Here is a 19515-nt window from a genome sequence, read left to right as displayed (position 1 = left end):
CCCACTGCTTCCTTAAAAACCTCGAAGTATAGAGCTTCCTTCTTCTGAAGCTTTCCGTTAATAAAATAACACAAACTTTTCTTCATGTTATACTTTAAAAAATACACTTTATGGTACATATTATGTTGCTTTTTTATTTAATTAATTTAGGAAATACATTTCATTCCGTAACAAAACAACATTATAAATATTGCTTTAGTTGAACCTTTCTAAGGGAGGAATATATATATATAAATAGGATTGATTCTGTAAATCCAATAATGCTACAGAATGACGGATCAATTTTACCTGAACAAGATGAAGAAGGATCTCATATAGAATGCCTATAATCCAGGCCTCAAAATTATTGATAGCCATGGAATTGTCCATCTTCTTAAAATTATCTGTCTTTCTCTTTCCTTGTTTTGCAACTTGTGCTTCATTGTCAAAGTAAGATTCTGGAAAATAATCTTCTTCAATTGCAGAACTATCATCAAGTATAACCGGCTCCAATAGATGAGCATGAACCCCAAGATTTAAGATTAAGTCAAAAGCACGAGCCTTTGAAACCGAACTTGAAGAACTAAGCATTTCCTGTAAAAGGTTGCATCTAACATAAGAAGTTTTAACCACATCATCATCACAAGAATCAAATATGTAATTGATGCAGCACCTCAAGCATGGACAGTGTGAGAGGAGCAGCGGTCCCAGAATCCAAAACATACCTACAAAACATTATTTTGCAATGACCTACCATAATCAATAGGAAACCTTTAACACATAAAAATAAAAAAGGAAACATTAAAGAGAGAGAGAGAGAGGACGAAGTTGGATGACCAAATTAAATCAACAAGATAGTAAAATAATGACTGTACCCCTTTGCATGTTTGAGTATTGCTCAATCTAAAGCGGCACCTATTAGCTCATTAAACATAATGTTAGGTCAATTTGTTGTCTTAATCATTATGTTAAAATTCAAAAATCATAGCCATCAATGTTGACTCTAGATATATCCCAAAAGAAACACCAATCTTTCTTCTTCTTTTTTTGGCTTGATAATTAACGTCTAGAAAGTTAGCAATAAGAGTGAAAGTTGATTGATATATATAATAGAGAAAAGTTGAATATCATTCACAGCACATCTAATGGTTGTTAAAAGATTATGGTAGGATTTAAAACAAATGGAAGGAAGTTATCTTATCACTCAAACAACCAGTGTTGATAGATTGGGGAGACATGATATGTGATCTATGCACCACTGGTGCAGCACCAATAACAAATTCGGAGAAAACAGAATAGCAAGTGCTTTCCTTTTTCGTTCCCTAGGAGAATATCTAGGTTAAAAACACAGGAAGCCAGAATTTCAGTAACATCAAGAACTCATTTTTCAAGATTGAAAACACCATCTAGCCTCTGGATACTATATCCATGATCCGAATTTTAAATATGCACAAACAGGTTTTATGGGAGACGTCTTTCCGTTACTAAGCAGTGATAGGCACAAATGTACAAACGCACATGCGCACTCTCACACACAGACGAAACAGGAGATTTAATTTTTTAAAAATAAAAAATAATAAATAAATCCATTAAAGAATGGAATGAAATAAAATGGGGAACAAATTTATTGAACCATACATGTCAATAACAAGTTTGATCAGAACGCTCACAGCAACGTCCATCGAAGGTTTTCCACTGTTGTTACTTAACTTAGACGAGACTGTCATGAGATTAGCATTTGAAGGAGGAGTTTCTGAGCAAACTGCAGCAATAACCTCACGTACCTCAGCAGGATTCAATCGCAAAGGTTGTTGCTCACTGTCACAGATTAACACATTCCGTGAGATATGTATATATATATATATATAGAGAGAGAGAGAGAGAGAGAGCCATAAAAACTGTAAATCTTAATTTTCTCTTCATGAATATAAACAAAATAGACGATACTCATAAAATGAACATAATCAACTGAGCTGCCCCGCTCTGCTGATCAATTAGAACAGAAATGCATGCCGAGGCAGTTAGGGCCATAAGCAAACAGAAAACCACAACTAAAATTATTTAGAGAAGTATAACAAACAAAAACCCATGATACCTGAGTGTGGATATAGGATAACAGAGTTGGAAAATCACAGCAATAAGTCAATAACCAAATAACCATTTTGAAGCAGTCATTGGGAATATAATGATGAGGTCTAAAAACAATTTCACAATCCTGACATAAAATTAGAGATACCACAAGGGGAGAATAATAGAATATAGCCGCTCCAAGAAATCCAACCAATTGGAAGAATAAATTTTTGTAATCTAGGGAATAGTAATGCCAAAACAGCATCAGAACATTACCATCAAATAGAACCACATAGTTATGTAATTAATGATGAAAAGGTTCTTGGTACTCCATTATTTAACTATGAATAATATACCAACATTTGGGAAAACTATATATTATTCACATCAAGAAGATAGCAATTGGAGAAATTCTCATTGCGTCGTACCTGTAATGACGATACTGGAAAAGTGGTCGAGGGCGTGGCCGGAAGGTGCTCACAGGAGAATCTTTCCTGAAATAAGAAACCAGTGATTATCAGCACAGTAATTAACAAAATTCGCAGATCAATTCTTTTAAGCAAACATTTCACCAATCTAAAACATCCAAAACATTGCTTCGGTGCAGCAGCCATTATCCGCTTCCCAGTGCAGAAATTTCAATGGAAGTAAGGTTTCATGCCCTGTTTAAGAATTAGTATAATGATCTGTACTTCCATAAGTTAATCAGCCCTCTACCAATCAGCTCTCCACCCAGAGAGACAGAGATTAAGTAGAAGTTCATGCTTAAAAGCCCAAAAAAAAAAAAAAAAAAAAAAAGAAGGAAAAAATGGGAAAGAAGAAAATATATCAGAGGTTTAGAGTTCGATAGACCATGTACAACAATTAGACGACGGTAGAGTAGCACCTAAATACCAGACCTAGTGATCACACAAACCAGTTGCATCCAAGCTTCAAGTCAGGGTAGGATCTAAGTTTACAGTTTTCTAGTCCAAACCGTAAGCAGCTCAAATTCAGCATGTCCTTCTGGAACACAATCAGCCACAATGCAAATGTTTTCTTCATAGAATAAAATTAAAAATGCCTCGTTTATATTTTTCACTGCAGAAAAGAATATTATATTTAGATATTCCATTAGCTTCTATTCTAGAAATATGGCATCATTCCAACATGATCCAGGCATGCTTCAAAGTTTGTTACACAGCTTCAAGGAAGTCCGGGATATTAGAAAGAGTGAGATTGCTCCGGTTGGAGAGGTAGACAACATATCCACACTCTAGCCAGCATTTGTGGTTGTGGTATTGAAGCCTTCCACATGTCGTATTTGGCTTTACCGTTCGGACAGGGTGTTATCTACTGCAAACCAGTGGTGGAGAGGTTAAAAAAATTAGCTAGCAGGGGCCTGGGTGGAAAAAGCAATATCTTTTTTAAGGAAGGACACCTCACCCTAATCAAGAGTACCCTCTCATACCTTCCAACATACTTTCTGTCTATCTCTTCCACATTCCCTCCCATATAGTAAAGAAGATTGAGAGACTGCAAAGAAACTTCCTGTGGGGAGGAATAGGAGATGAATTCAAATTCCATTTGGCGAGTTTGGAGGAGCTTTGTAGACCTCTTCAATTCCAAATTGAAGGATTGGCTGTAAAGAAATTTTACTTGTTTGACCAAGCCTTTGATGTAGAAATGTCTTTGGAGATATGGGGTGAAGAGTAACAGATTGTGAACGAGACTTGTACAGAGAAAAGTTGGAGAGGAAAGAGGCGGGTGGTGCTCCAAGGAAGTGAATACCCCCAGCAGGAGGAGGGGGCTTTTGGAAAAATAATTGTAAGGGTTGGAATGAATTTTCTGAACGTGTTCGGTCCAAGGTGAGACGTCGGAGACACATCTGATTTTGGGTGGATGTTTGGTGTGGATTTAGGCCCCTTGCATGCTTATTTCTGAGACTATTCATGATTGCACTAAGCAAGCAAACATGGTGGTCAACCGTTGACACTGGATGTGCAGTTAGGGAGGCAGATACTGGGAAATGGAGGATATTATAGCTTCTTTCGTTACTATATAACCAGAATGTGGATAGGGAGGGTGATGTTGAATGGAGCTGGGTCAGCTCCGGGCATGGAGATTTTGTGGTCAGAACTTTTTATAAGGTGTTGCAGGGTTATCGATCGGCAACTTTCTTGTGGAAAGCGGTCCACAGAACAAAACTCTCTCAAGGTGGCCTTTTTAGGACATACAGCAGCTTTGGGGAGGGTTTTATGTTTTAACACAAGAATTTGAGGAAGAGGCGGTAAATTGTGATCAACTAGTGTTGCATGTGCAAGAGGATTGAGGAGTCAATGAGGCACCTTCTTTTGCAATGCCCAGTGGCTAAGAATGTTTGGACTATGCTTTTTTCTGTCTTTGGGGTACAATGGGTTTTGACGGGTTCTCTAATGGGCATGCTTGAGAGTCAAGTCTTAAAGGAATGTATACTGGGAAGACGAGTTTGAGATGCATGGAAAACAGCTCCTTTTTGTATTTGGTGGGGCTTGTGGTGTGAAAGAAATAGGAGGTCCTTCGATGGTGTGGATGCTCCCATATGGGTGATAAAGCATATATTCTGAGTTTTCTTTTTCTGGGGTACAAGGGGGTTTGTGAATTGATAGAGAATTTTGTAGATTTTGTGGATAGTTTGAGAATACAGATTTGTATTCTTTGTTGTAGTTGTTCTTTGGGAATGCTCCCCTTTTAAGCGTTTTTACTGAAAATTTACTTATCAAAAAAAGGAGATAGCATAATGGTAATTTGGGATTTAAATAGAACTAGGTGTTTGGTGACCGGTATTGTCAAATATTATTCATTGTGTTCTAACAAGTAGTTCATTCTTGTTTGGAATGCATTGAATCCAAATATGCAAGTTAGTCATCCAAGTAAAAAGTTAAAATCTGCTTATATGAACGAACACGCATTAAGCTCCTACTTGATTCAGTTCTCTTAAAACAGATTTCAAGTACTTTGAAAACCAAAAACAGTTTTGAGAGAATGACAAAAGACGGTCTCCAAAATCTGACCATTTTGTAACTAGTAAAGAAAGTTTGCACACCTTTAATGGTAAGACCCCATTGATCTTACAGCTGAAACTTCCACTATAATGCGACTTTTATGGTTTATTTTCTACATTTTCTTATTTCTCCTTTTTTTTTGCCCACATTTGACCTTCTCAAGAACGGGGAGGAGAGCACGGCTTTAAAAGATTCAATCCCAGGATGTGATGAGTTGACATCGAGGTGCCAAACGATCCCAAAAAGTGAAATGCCTCAACATGGTACAGAGCAATAGCGTGAGAAAGAGAGCGAGTGTGAAAACAAAGGATCAGACCTAAAGGAAAGAGATCACTCTGTTGATTAGCATGCAATGTAGTTCATTGGGAGGTGCACGAAGGCAGCAGGCTCAAGCTAAGTCAACCGGCGAAGATCTGTGTGTGGGCGGCTCTACATGGACCCTAGCGATATTAGAGAGACCATACAACTTACTGTTTTACCCAGCCCAATCCCTTTTAAATCAAGACAGAAACTGCAACTTTTAACCCAAAAATTATGGGTTACAGATATTCATTGAAGAAGTAGAATTTCTCTTGTTTGTTTGGACATATTTCATATGAGAAGTGAATGAATATTCAATCGAGGAGAACAATAGCGGTAGTAACTGGAAAGAAATAACAAAATGATATTCAAGCAATTAATTGAGTAAGAACTAAGAACTTGCCAAATATGCTGAGGGCCTGGCTTAGTGCGCTTAGATGCTGTAATTGCTCTCAAGTGGGCACGAGCAGAGGCAGAATTGGTGACAGTTGTAAGCAATGAAGGCTGCAACAGTTGATCAAGATAAGGCATATCAGCAGTCCCAAATTTTCTCCAAGGTTGGCCCTTTATTTTAGCTTCCACGTCCCCTACAAGAAGAGCTGCTGCACCCACTTCGAGAAAATTATGTGTGCTCACATTTTGGGGATTCAAACCGCAATCACTGCATGTTTGAATTTTTAAGCAATACAATAAACGAGGGTAAATAGCCAAATCAAATTTCAAACTGTAATAATTACCAAACACGTTTAAGGAACATAAAAAAATCAATACCCTTCAGTCGAAGCCAATGATGATGATTGGTCCCCACACCAGCGCCATTTCAGAACATCAAGTGCTATGAAATCAAGATCGTCCATTCCATCAACTTTTTCAGCAATTGGTGAGTTTGAAACAGGTAAAGCAGATGCCTCCTTCTTATCTGAAGATTCTTTACCATTTGCAGGGCTCAACTGGGAATTGAAGGATCTGCTCAACAAACATGACAACGTCGGAAGTGATTGCCTTGATGCAGGGGGAGCTGCGGCAAACGCTGCTGGTTGGAATAACCGTCTTGGCATATGCTGAGCAACTAGAGAACGAACATAATTTAATGACTTCACAAGTGCCCCAGATTCAAAACTTGATACAGGCAAAGGAGATTTATTTGTAGATGTTTTATTTGTAGATGTTGTAGATGTTGTTGATGCTCCAGATTGTGGACTTGGAGATTGTGACCATGGTGACAATCTTCGGTTTGGGCTAATATTACAATCAGAAATTGTGTTCATACAAAAACGATCGATCTGTTGTAATGTCTCCACACTGGGCTTATATCTGCAACAATTAAAAGCGCGTGTGGACTCATAAGAGGAACACTCGATTGGTGAAGTTTGTGTGCGTGTGTAATATATGAAACAGATAGAGCAACAATACAACATATTTTTATACATAAAATAATAATAATAATTTTTATTCATTTTATCCATACAACCATGAATGAAATCACCAATTTGGAGCTAAGAATTAAATGTTTTTTTTTTTTTTTCCTAAAATTTATATTAATTTTCTCTTCAACCCACTATATATTTTAAATTGCATTGAATCCCATTCTTCTAAAGAAAAATAATTACAAAACCACCCTGCCGTGCTTGAAAGTCTTCAAAATGCGTCAATCTCATGACCATGAAATCATAACTCGTTCTCAATCACGTGTCCTAGTCATGTCCAATAAAAAAATAAAATATTTAAATTTCAGGACACTTCTAGCCGTGTCAGACATGTGTCCGAGTTTCCGAAACCGCCACGGCACCCCCAGGTGAAGTGCTGGTACTTTCTAGATAAATGGCAAGCCAATATCTCCAAGTCTACTTGATTCGGTGTCCAACTATGTTACATGGACACGAGTACTTGGGTGGGATGCAAGTATATATCCAAGTATCATATGTGTCAAATCCCAAAATACACTTGTTTTGATGCAATAATATAATCAGATTAAATTATTCAATATGCTTTGCAGGTGCATGCCGTAACAAAGTGGTGAAAAACATATTTGATATGCATGTCTGAATATTGTATACCAAAGTATTGTGAAACCGACAAGGTACTTCACTTACCTTTTAGGAGTCCATGTAGTATAAATGCAAGTTAAAATGCACCATCCAAAAGAGAGGATGAAATAATTTATAAATGAAACATTTACCAAGAAATTATAAAACACTATACTCTAGTTTCCCCCCAAAACTCTACAAAATAATAAGATGTCCCTATAATTCTTCTTCTTCTTGAGATCCTAAATGGCAGACTTCGCCCTCCAAACAACTTATTCTGCTCTTCCCCCTAATTGCCCAAATGCCTGAGAAAAAAACTGCCAGTCTGTCACACATCCGTAACTGTTCTCCTAACTCCATATCCTCTCCAAATCATCATGCGCTGTAGGAGCAATTTCTTGATGCGTTCTTTAGACAATTATATATATATATATATATATATATATATATATTGATAATGTAATCTACTTATTCTATGGATCCTTTTAGTTTTTTCTTATTTTTTCATACTTTTCAAAATTTTGAGCCTTACAAGTAACAATTCATTGTCTAAGCCTCGTATTGATCCAATATGCTGAAATCTAGCAGTCTTCTTGTGCCCCCCGAGTCAATGATTGACACTGTCACTTGAAGACAGTGAAAATATTCCAGTCTTTCAAGAAATCAACAGAAAAATGCCCCAAAAGCCACCCATGACGACAACTAGAGAGGACATTATCACCCTAACCCCGTCTCAAATGGAATCTATAACCTAATATACCTACCTTATGTGTATAAATATCATCAAACCCCTATGCGGAAGTCTATTATAATGCAAGAAACCCAGCTGCTTTTACTCATAGTCAGTGCATTATTGTCATTCTATTTTATTTCCCCGGGATGTACAGCTGTCATTCAAACAAATAAGAGGAAAAATGTCAAGTACGCAAAACCTGACAATATTAAATGTTCAATTATATTAATTCTTGCAAAAAATAGAGTTGATCAAGTTATCATATACCTAAGATCAGTGCAGTACTGCTCAACACCAACCAACTAGCACAAACTATAACAGAAGAATAATCTCTATCATCTAATGGCTCTTTACACTAGGGCATCAACAACTGAAACCAATTGAAAGAAATTGGACTTCTAGAAATAATGTTAAGTCCTTTTAGACAAACGAGAAATGATTGATAGCGCAAGCTGCAAACTAATAAAAATGAGCACCCTAAAACATAATAGTTGGCTGATTCATCAAATTTGGGGCAAGAACTCAGCTGTTTTTGCAATTTCAAATACATCGAGGATAAAAGACAAACCAACAAGGAAGACCTACCGCAGAAGGTACCGTTTCAAAAGTGCCACACACCTTGCAACTACTGCTGGACTGGTGCAAAACAAAATATAAAGAAATATGCATCAGTTGCAAAATATATATATATATATATACATGTATCACAACAAATATTGGTATACATAAAAAGATAAATAGAAAATTAATTAGTAAGTAACAACAAAAAGTTCACATCCACAAAAAGAAAATAACATATATTTATTGCTAAGACAAAAATAAGAATTAATTCACTAATTTAATAATCTTTGGAGTAGCTTTTAACCTTCTCTCTTCATAGCATCATACTTAACAGACTTGGTACAAAGTTAAATATAGTAGATGTAAGTCAGGCAATTAAGTGGCTTTATGTGGGACTGAGTCGGGTTAAAAATGGGTGGGCTCGAAAGGGTTAAATCTATAAGGCATAGATACTTCTACAAAACGGATGTATCGGTATCATATTTGTATTGAACACCGATACTCCTCGGATACTCAGGAACACAGATCTAATACCTCCTTAAACATATCCATAGTTTGAACACAATTTTTTTATTTGGAACACATCCAATAATTATCAAATACCCTGCTCACATATCTGATACTTCTTAGACACTAAGGGACACATGTCTAGCAAGCCTTGAACATCAAAAGACAACTTTTTTATTATAATAATTGTGAGGAAAAGCGTAACAAGGATTCCAATTTCCAAATATTTAGACTTTATTCAAACAATCGGTTGATAACTTGATATAGAATGAAAATATATTATATTAATTTAGTCCAAAGTTTATGTCCAAACAATATAACTCTCGACTTGTTTGTCACAAAGATGTTAGTAATAACATAAATAACATGACAGACAATTCATATATATATTTATATTGTTTTAAATTCATATATATACATGCATCATTTTATTATTTATATCTACAGCTAAATAGCTCTAATCATGGAAATTCAACAGAAACCAACTCGATTTGAATATATATTTTATTCATCTATAATTGCATATATACAAACACATTTCAGGGGGAAAAAGTAAAAAGTACACTTCTATATTGGGTGTGTTGAAATTGCAAGCTTAAAGCCATTTTTTATTTGACATTTTAATAAATAATATTTAGAATTGCTGTCAATTATAACATTCTATGTGTGTTAATCTTGTATTAATTAATTCATCAGAAGGATTGGACACATGGGTTACATTTTGTATGATTTATGTGCAATGATAGAAACTCATGTACATGAGATATAAATCGTTAGTACATTATAGCCGGTAGATTTATTCACATTCAGAGAGAATTAATCATTATGTCGACACGGCTGTAAAATATTGACCTCTATAAGATAGGATACGAGAATATTTTATGTATAACTGTCATGGTTGATATGTTTCTTATCATTCCCAACAAAGAAAAAATATCGATCCTAAGAAAATAAACAACTCAAGTTTCTATTCATGACAATTACTTCAATTTACCAATGAATCAATGAGAGAAATCTTTTCTATCAAAACCTTAAAATTTTGGTAAATGACACTAGGGGCTGGGGGACATAATATTAAATTGTGGTATAATTTAGTATGATCACTGAAATTTGGATCTGGTAATTTTGATTCTCTATGGACACTCTTACTGAAGTTGTATTACATGTAGTCTCTGTGGATGATATTATTCTTATTTAAACTGAGTAGGCTCGTAGCATCTCACATGTATCATAAATCCAAGTTTAACTCAGGCATACTAAGCCTTATACCAGATAAGTAGATAAGCTACACAAATAACACAACTACGGGAAAAGAATTAATAACTCATAATAAAGATTTCAATATACAAAAGAATAATTAAGGCAACAGCAAAGCACGCTTATCAATGAAATGAGAGATGTAGCTACAGCAGTGTATCCAGTAAATTAAGGTCTTCAAACAGTAACCATTGAGGACACATCATTAGCAAATATAAGCTTCACATACCTCCGCTCCCTCTCTGCAAGTGTGTGTTCTAAAATCACACTGTAAGCCATGTCAGTTGTTGTATATCCTGCCAGATAGTCCTGCAATTCAGATATAAAGTTATATAACATTTAATACACAAATTGAACATACCAATAGTAGTTTGGAGCATGCAAAATTCTACAAGCATATCTTACAATCAAATAAATATGAGGAAGCCACCTCAACAGTGCCATGACATTTGACTTTAATAGGGATACGTGGCAAGCAAGCTTCATTACCAATAAATGCGTCTTTTTTATGCTGACTATGAAAGTTCGAAGTATCAAGCATAAGACACCATCGAATCAAGACGTATTCAGATTGAAAGCATAAACACAATTGTCAAAAGCATGCTGCTGAGTCACCAACTCAAATTAAAAATAGGAGTGGACAAAGCTGTTCAGCCTCTAGAATCGAGAACCAATTTCAAATACAGGCCGGGCTGACCAACTGCATTGTTCCTCTCTCAAAAATAACCATTCTTTTCTTAAATCGTTTGCACCAGCGGCTAAACAAGTAACCCGTAAAAACAAGAGACTGTTTTACCAAGTATATATGTGTGTGTATTATAGTACAAAATCTAGGGCAACAATCATGAGTCCCGCTACCAGTCCCAAAATCTCCTACAGCAAAGCCTCTTCCCTTCATGTTGTGTTCTATATTTGCTTGACACTTTGACAGTGAACGGCAGTATTACATGGACGATCTGAAGTGGTTAATTTCACTTGCACTTTATCTTTCTTTCTGTTCTCTGTTTGCCAATCTTTCCCAGATTCTTAGGCTCCGTTTGTTTGGACGTAAAATATTTTTCAAAAAATATTTTTTTATTTTTGGTGTTTGGTTGTCGTAAAGTATTTACGAAGAAAAAAATATATTAAAATTTAACAAGAATAACTTATCCATTAATTTTCGGCAAGTTATTTACATGCCCCGCCCTATGGACTTGACTTCAATCTCGACATAGACCTTTGCCAAACACCTACAAAATAAAAATAAAAATATATTTTACGTCTAAACAAACGGAGCCTTACTCTTTCTTCTTTCTATTTCTCATACTACTCTTTCTTTATGTCTTTCACTCAGCAACAACCAATCACCAAAATACTAAGGACCTGTTTAGTTCAGCTTTCTGAAAACAGTTTCTTGTTTTCAGAGAACTGAAAATAAGAAAATTGTCCCCAGAAAACTGAACCAAACAGGCCCTAAACTGCTCATGACAAGCAGCACTACAGGTTAGCTTCTCTAACAGTCGCTCCTCTCCTGTGCTATACTACTCTTACGCCTACATTTCTTTGTATCAGTCTTGGTGTCTTGGAATCTTATTCACTCATTTGATGACTTACTCTAAATTTATTCTTGAAATTTTAAGGGTTTGAATCCTTCAATCTCAATGAACATTGAATTTTTACTTTATCTTTACTGGGGAAAAAATGAAAAAGACTTGTTTGTTTTTATTTGGAGTTTGGGCACCCAACTAATATTAAAGTAGCACAGGAACAGTTGAAAGTTCCTTCATGTTTAATATTCGTATTGGGCCTCTCTGTGTTTCTCATTTTGTTGAAAAAATTTGCTATGAGGTTTCGATTTGGGTAGAATTAACTTGATTGGGAGCTTCACTATTAAGGGAACTTTCCAGATCTTTAGTGGCTTCTCTGCATATAGGCGTGCGCTATGCATGTTAAACAAAAAAAAAAAAAAAAAAAAAAAGAAAAAAAAGTTACTGTCATTAGTAAGTCACTAACTTGCTTCGTAATCTTGCGTCATTTATGTGTCTACATTAAAGATTTGAATTTGCACACCTTAATTCATTTTCTTCTATGGGTTCAAAATTGTAATAATGTGTTTCCACAGTTCGTTGTCAATTGTTGTAGGATTGCTATTCAAAATGTGTTCATCCAACAAGAAACAGATGATCCACAGAGGAAAACCTTGATGCACCCCAAATGAAAAAGAAATTTTTTAACTTCTAAACCGTTCAATTTCTGTTGAAGGTGGGGGAATTAGCATGATGAACCAACACCTTGTTGGAAAGAATGGGGATATTCAATTCTTCCAGATGTAAAATTTCGAATGGAATAGGCCTCCGAAACACTAATAATTCAAATATAAGAAATTGGATGAGTTCTACAGGACCCAATATACTATGAAGCCATTCAGGCTCAAAAAGTTATTTCAAACAGTTATTTATCAGAAAGCCTATTGGATTAATGCATCAAGGATACGTCAAAGGGGATGTTCCAGGTCCGGTCTTTTTTTGTGTGCCTCTCTGGTTTTCATGGCGTTACCTTCCCGTGGAAGACGGTGTGGTTGTCCAAGGCGCCTCTTAGGGTGGCCTTTTTTGTGTGGACTGCAGCTTGGAGTAAGATTTTGACTTTGAACAACTTGAGGAAGCGAAGACATGTTATTGTTAATCGGTGCTGTCTTTGTAAGTTGAATGGGGAGTCAGTAGATCACCTGCTGCTGCATTGTCCTGTGGCTCATGATTGTGGAAGTCTCATTTTTGGTCTGTTTGGTATTCATTGGGTCATGCCTCGGACTTCTCAGGAACTGCTGGATATTTGGAGGGGCCAATGGGTTGGGGCTCAGGCGAGAGTCTTCTGGAGGGTAACCCCTTTTTGTGTTTGGTGGAGCATTTGGAAAGAGCGGAATAGAAGATTTTTTTATGGGAAGGAGTCCTCCATTGGGTGTTGAAATTTTCTATTATTTGTACTCTTTTTTGTTGGGGTTGGGGGAGAGATTTTTCCTCTATTGAGGATATTGTGGACCTTTTGGGCTCTTTGAGATCATAGGTTCCGCTTTATTTTTGTATAGCTTGGGACGCGTTCCCCTTTTGAACGCCTTTTAATACATTTTACTTATCAAAAAAAAAAAAAAAGGATACGTCACAGTGTAATTTATGTCATGACTCATAAGATATGGAGGCACGCAGGCAAAGCATCTAAATTTGATATCTTTAGAAAGAAAATCTTTGTCAGATTTAGGATTAGAATAAACGTAATTGGTGGACTACCTGCATCTGGATGGAAATACCCATGGAGCTTTCCTATGCTTCTATGCAGCTTAGGTGGCATCATCAATCTGCCCGACCAGTGCTTTCCGTTGAAAACCCGTAAATACTTCTAAGGAAGGGGAGGATGTGATAAGAAACACTCAATCTTTCATGTTCTTACAAAGTTTGCAGATCCCCTTCGGATATAGCTTTTATTGTTTCTTCAAAGAGAACTCTCTTTTGTTTCGTTTGGTAGGAAGGAAGACAATTGGATTGAAGGGAGAGAAAAAGGGGTGGATGAGACATCCTAGGGAATAGATTGTGTTCTTCCCTTCTTTTGTTTGGTTGGGTGGAAGAGAGGAGACGAAGCTACAACTTTAGTTTGTTCGGTAGGAGAGGAGAAGAGAGAGTTTTAAATTGTTTTTACGATAATACCCATCACTTACTTTGTTTATAGGGTTTATCTAATATTTATGAAGGATGGTATTGTAATTTAAAACTTTTATAATAGCTCCACATGTCTTCCCTCCTCTCTTCCATCCATATTTGGAGGGATGAAAATTTGTGAAGGAGGAAGGATGACTAATCCATCCTATTATCGTTTCTCTCCTTACCTCTTTTATTCCGAACGAAGGAAATTTGTTCCTTCCCGTCTTCCCTCCACCCCTCTTCCTTCCTTCCTACCAAACAAAGCATTAAGTTCCACAACTTTACCACCCAACTCCATTCAATCTTTTTCCATGGACAAAATTCTTTCAAGCAAAGAAATAAAAAATATTTATCCTTCATGATCAGCTTCCTTTGATCCCACAAGTTATTGTTTTTATTGTGTTATTTACAAGAATCTTACATCACAGGTGTGTGTGCTTTCCAACTGGTCCATTGGACTCACATCACAACCAACACATACTTTCCATTCGGTACTTTTCAGGTGTTTGGATAGTGGGTAGGGTGTCCTAGCGGTGACACAAGGCCTTATCTTAAGTTCAGTGTTCCTATATCTTTTTGCCACCTATACAGTTCGTTCAGATGAGATTATAACTTATGAATCCCAATAATCAATAACCATCCCAATTTTTCTGCTTATAAGAAAATGAATCAATAATCATTTTGTTCAAATGTTCAACAAAGAAATAAAGGACAAAGTGTTGGGGATATTAATTTCCTCCAACCCACTCAATGATCGACTGTTGTTGAGAGTTAAATCCCTCCTTCATTACATACAGCGAAAGCATCATCATCACGTCAATCACACAAGCATATATGGAGATAACAATCCTACACATCCACGCACAACACAATATTTAAATGGTTCACCCAATTCTAGGGCTACGTCCATGGAGATAAAGGTATCACTATAATGAATCAAGGAAAAATATATACAATCATAGGTCAAAACCCCACCCACTCACTCATCATCTCTTTTGAGACTACATCTCTACACTCAGGATATACTCTCCTCTCTCCTCACAACACTCACCCTTAAACCCCTTACATCTTGTCTCTCTCTCTACACCTCTCAACCCAGCTTAGAGTCTTCAAAACCAATTCCTTGTTGAACAAGTATTCCCCAACTTGCCTACAAGGAGTTACCATATCAGTCTTCAACTCTAAAAGAGCAATGTTCTGACTTCCCCGTCTAGCTGGTTCAAGAAAAACTTAAACTGGTTCAATTGGGGTTACAATCATGTCCAACTGGTTTTGACAAAAGTTGAACTAGTTCCAAATAACTTGAAACTATTCACTTCTGACAAAACACTACTTGCACACCGAATTCGATCCACAAAACCAAACATAAAGATCTTAATGGCTAGGTAGGATCCCTCACATTAGCAGGTCTTTTACCAAAAAGCTGCAAAAAAAACTTTTCAATAAGCAATTTAAGGAGATATTGTTTTCCACAAGTGATCATAATGTCTTTCCATGGGATCGTGTCAATTATTTGACGTTGACATTACAGATATTCCATAATTAATATTTACCTATTTTTATTTATGTGAATGGATCTTAGTTCTGCTTTATTAGGTGATTAAAGGTGGGAGAATTACCATCGTAAAACTCAAAAGAGTGGCAAAAAGGCGTGGTGCAAAATCTCGCTTGCCTTAACTCTCTAATTATTCATAAACATAACGTTGTAACAAAGAGACAATAGTCAAGTTGGAAAGAACTTGTTGTCAACCTCTTTCGATGGGAATCAAATCCGCGGATGGTGGTCAAGAACTTACTTTATTATGGAATATCAGTTTTGAATGCTAGTTACTTATTTTGTTATGGAATTTTTTTTTTTTTTTTTTTTTTTTTTATAAGTAATAATCGATTAAAAAAAGCACTCAAAACGGGCACGCATCCCTTATACAAAAGCAAAACCGGGACCTGAGGACCCAAAGAGTCCAAAAGATCAACTAAGTCATCGGAAGAGGAACAAGAGCTCCTCTTCACTTAACTAAAAATAGAGCGAATAATATGAAGTTTCAACGTCGCCATGGACGACTCATTTCCTTTGAGCATTTTGTTATTCCTCTCCTTCCAAATGCACCACCAGACGCAATGTGGAGCTGTCCTCCAATAGTCGCGTGCGCTGCTTCTCACGCGGCATCCCCTTCACCTGTTAATCAAACCCTTAGAACATCGAGGCATTACCCAAAACATACCAAATAAGCCAAAGATAAGGTTCCAACAGTCGTACACAACGGGACAATGCAGGAGGATATGATCCACAGACTCACCATCTCGTTTGCAAAGGCAATGCCAATTAACAATAGTATTGCCTCTCTTCCTCAAGTTGTCAAGCGTCAAAATCTTGCCCCATACGGCAGTCCATACAACGAATGCCACTTTAAGTGGAGCCTTGGAGCGCCATATGGTCTTCCATGGGAAATCAACGCCAATGAAGTTGGAGAGGCATAAGAACATGGACCAAACATCGAATCACCATCTCTTTTTGTTATGGATTTTAAAGATGATTACGAAGATAAGGTGTTGAAGGATTTTTTGCAATGTCAATTGAGGCTTATGTTTTCAATGATTATGATAGAAGAGATGGCAATGAAAACAATAAAGTAATGGGAATGATTGGTCAACTTAAGGCCTACCTAGACAGAATTGAAGATTAAAATGTTCTTGTGATACCGACTGTTGGATTGTTGTTTTTGTCTTCTTCTTCCTTCTTTTTTTCAATTTAGAGGAACGTGTCATATAATATTATGGATTGTGGATCCTCTTTTCAAGTTGGAGTATCGTGACATTTTAATTCGTTATGCTTTGATTCTTGTTGTTCTGAAGTTGATTTGTGTGATTTTATATGACAATCTTGTAATTTTTTTTTTTTTTTTTTACATTTGTTATTGTGAAAGAGGTGGTTAAGTTAAACGTGAGGGTTTTTTAAGTATCAATCTCTTAGCCATATATATTTCTTAGCCTTTTGCAAGTTTCAAAAACTTATTTATAGGCTTGCTAATTTGATGCAGTTTCCATAGATATAGATAAAGGCTTTGGTAGTGACATGGCCTTTGCAATGGAAAAAGCACTTCTCATTGACTTGTAAGACGTCATGACTTTCAATCTTCGGTAAGGAACAAGTTCTGCTTCTATTAGAAACATTTGCATCAGCTCTTCCCTTTCACTTCCAAGTATTTCACCATTCTAATAGAACTTGTTGTTTTGAATTGATGATACCTTGGCTTCATAGATAGTTCAAAAATATTTATTTTAAATTTAGGTAGATTAGACTATAACAACTTGTTTATTCATCCTTTATATGTTAACTGGAATGGTTAAATCGATTTTACCTATTGTTTTGATGTTATGTTATTCTAAATGTCTTTGAAAAGAAAAATATTGCATAGAAAATTTAACAAATTGTTTTTCCATCTTTCCCGTTATTACTGAATTTGTAAATTATTATATTTATTTCACAATTGACTCTGCCGTTCAACTTTGGTTGATTCATTATTTGGTTCACCGAATCAATCTGGTTTCTGAATGAGTTTGCTTTTCTAAACATATATCAAAAACAAAATGAAAACACTGTTTACAACACTTAACCAAACCAAAATATAAAAGTGAAATGAAGCTGTAAATTCAAGTTCAATTGTTCAAGAATTGCCAATATTGGCAACAATTTCATAGCACGGATAATAATACTAACTTACCATAACAAAATCATAACTCATATGGAAGAGTAACCAACTGACTAAAAGCAACAAACATGAAAATGGGTCACACACTATCAACCAAAGTGCCCAAATTAGCAAAACAACAACATTTACACTCAAACTAAACAAAGCCACTAAATCATAGAGTAACCAACTAAAATCCAGAAGAACGTGCAAACCAACAACAAATTTGCCAGACAATTTTCAAAGAAAGATCCTAATCTCACACTATAACTCCCAAACCCAACCCACCTCAGAAACAGTAGGCGTGTTATGTGCATGTATGATTCTTCTTTGTATATTGATATAAAGAGATATGTACAATTAATGCAAACCGCCAAACTACAGTAAACCCTAAATTCCAAAATCATCACACATGTAACAAGCAATAGCAACGAGATCTGAAGACGAAAAGAATCGAGTACGATAATGGTGAGATTGCTGACCCGAAGAGTCCGTGAGGCTTCGGAAGCAGCATGAGAAGGGTTTCCATGGAGAGATGAAGACGAGGACGACGAGAGACAATCGGCGACAGCACGGCGGAGAGGCTCCGGAGGCTTCTTCAGGGACGAAGATCTCAACCTCGAGGCACCACTCAAGTGAACCCTCGAACTCACGGGGCTCCGAGAGGGGCTAAAGCTCGACGACATCGATATTTGTATATATATGTCAGTGCATCTATCTATACATATAACCTGATTTATCTGAAACTCTTCAAGAACTCTTGCCACATTTGAACAATCGAATAAACTGAGAGAGAGAGAGTAGAGAGAGAAGAAGAGTGTATTTAGAAAGAGAAAGAGAGGAATAATAGAGTATTTTGTTGAGATGTAGAATTCTTAAATTTCGCTTGTGTGCGTATTAGCTGTTTGTATAGGCGTAGTTTTATGAGGTTTATAGCTGTCATGCGCTATGAATTCGTCACTTTAATTGGTGGAGGGGTAATCTGGTCAAATAAATTTTACTACTTAGGGCTGAGCTGTTTGGGCAAGGACGGAGTGGCTTTGGCAATAAACAGTTTAACCAGTGATTAAGCACGATTAGCCACCCTGATATCTTGAAGGACAAAACTGTCATTTTCTTTCATTTGGGGTGGATTGTTTGGTTTTGTAAGGTTTATGAATTAAAATGTCCTAGGGTAGTGTTAATGGCAGTCGGCAAACCACTGTGAAGGGGACATTTGTTATAATTATTTAGTTTTAAATGCATTAATTATTTGAATTTTTATTTTTATAATATTTTATTGACATTAATTTTTTGGACAAAAATGTCTTTTTAAATTATTTAACTTTTATTCTTCTCTCCTTTTTTACTCGATCCATATGAGATATGTGCATATATATATATATATATACTAAAATAACTAATGTTATGTGAATGGATTTCGAAAAAAAACCAAAAAAAATTTCCCAAAAGAATGGTTAAAAAAAGAGCAAGAAAAGAATAATACAAGATCGATTATATATTTCTTCCTACAACTATCCTTGAGGGAATGAATTATTTCCTTTTTATGTTTTTTCCTATATATATGTTTCTTTTTTGTTTTTATTTTTAAATTATCCTTGTATAAATGGATTTTTTTTATAAAAAAAAGGAAAAAAATAATAATAATAACTCATTCACCAAGGATAGTTGTAAAAAGAAATATATTTGTGTATATATATA

General features: G+C 35.9%; 1 protein-coding gene across 1 annotated transcript in view; it reads right to left on the bottom strand.

Moving 5' to 3' along the window:
* Positions 1 to 18722, bottom strand: part of LOC132270969 (uncharacterized) — a 31143-nt gene extending 12421 nt beyond the window's left edge. Inside the window, exons 1-9 of the mRNA XM_059772182.1 lie at positions 18297 to 18722; positions 10687 to 10766; positions 8718 to 8768; positions 6144 to 6686; positions 5776 to 6033; positions 2478 to 2543; positions 1618 to 1797; positions 653 to 704; positions 289 to 573 (exon numbers count right to left, since the gene is read on the bottom strand). Of these exons, the coding sequence (XP_059628165.1) occupies positions 289 to 573; positions 653 to 704; positions 1618 to 1797; positions 2478 to 2543; positions 5776 to 6033; positions 6144 to 6686; positions 8718 to 8768; positions 10687 to 10766; positions 18297 to 18500 (1719 nt within the window). The 5' untranslated portion in view covers positions 18501 to 18722. The remainder of the gene's footprint in view (positions 1 to 288; positions 574 to 652; positions 705 to 1617; positions 1798 to 2477; positions 2544 to 5775; positions 6034 to 6143; positions 6687 to 8717; positions 8769 to 10686; positions 10767 to 18296) is intronic.
* Between the last annotated feature and the right edge of the window lie 793 nt (positions 18723 to 19515).

This window comes from Cornus florida, unplaced genomic scaffold, assembly GCF_030987335.1.
Source record: "Cornus florida cultivar Cherokee Brave unplaced genomic scaffold, ASM3098733v1 CherokeeBrave_3.0.0_Hap2_Chr08, whole genome shotgun sequence".
In the NCBI taxonomy this organism is placed as follows: Eukaryota; Viridiplantae; Streptophyta; class Magnoliopsida; order Cornales; family Cornaceae; genus Cornus; species Cornus florida.
The sequence above is the reverse complement of the archived record's forward strand: the minus strand, read 5'-3'. Positions and strand labels throughout refer to the sequence as shown.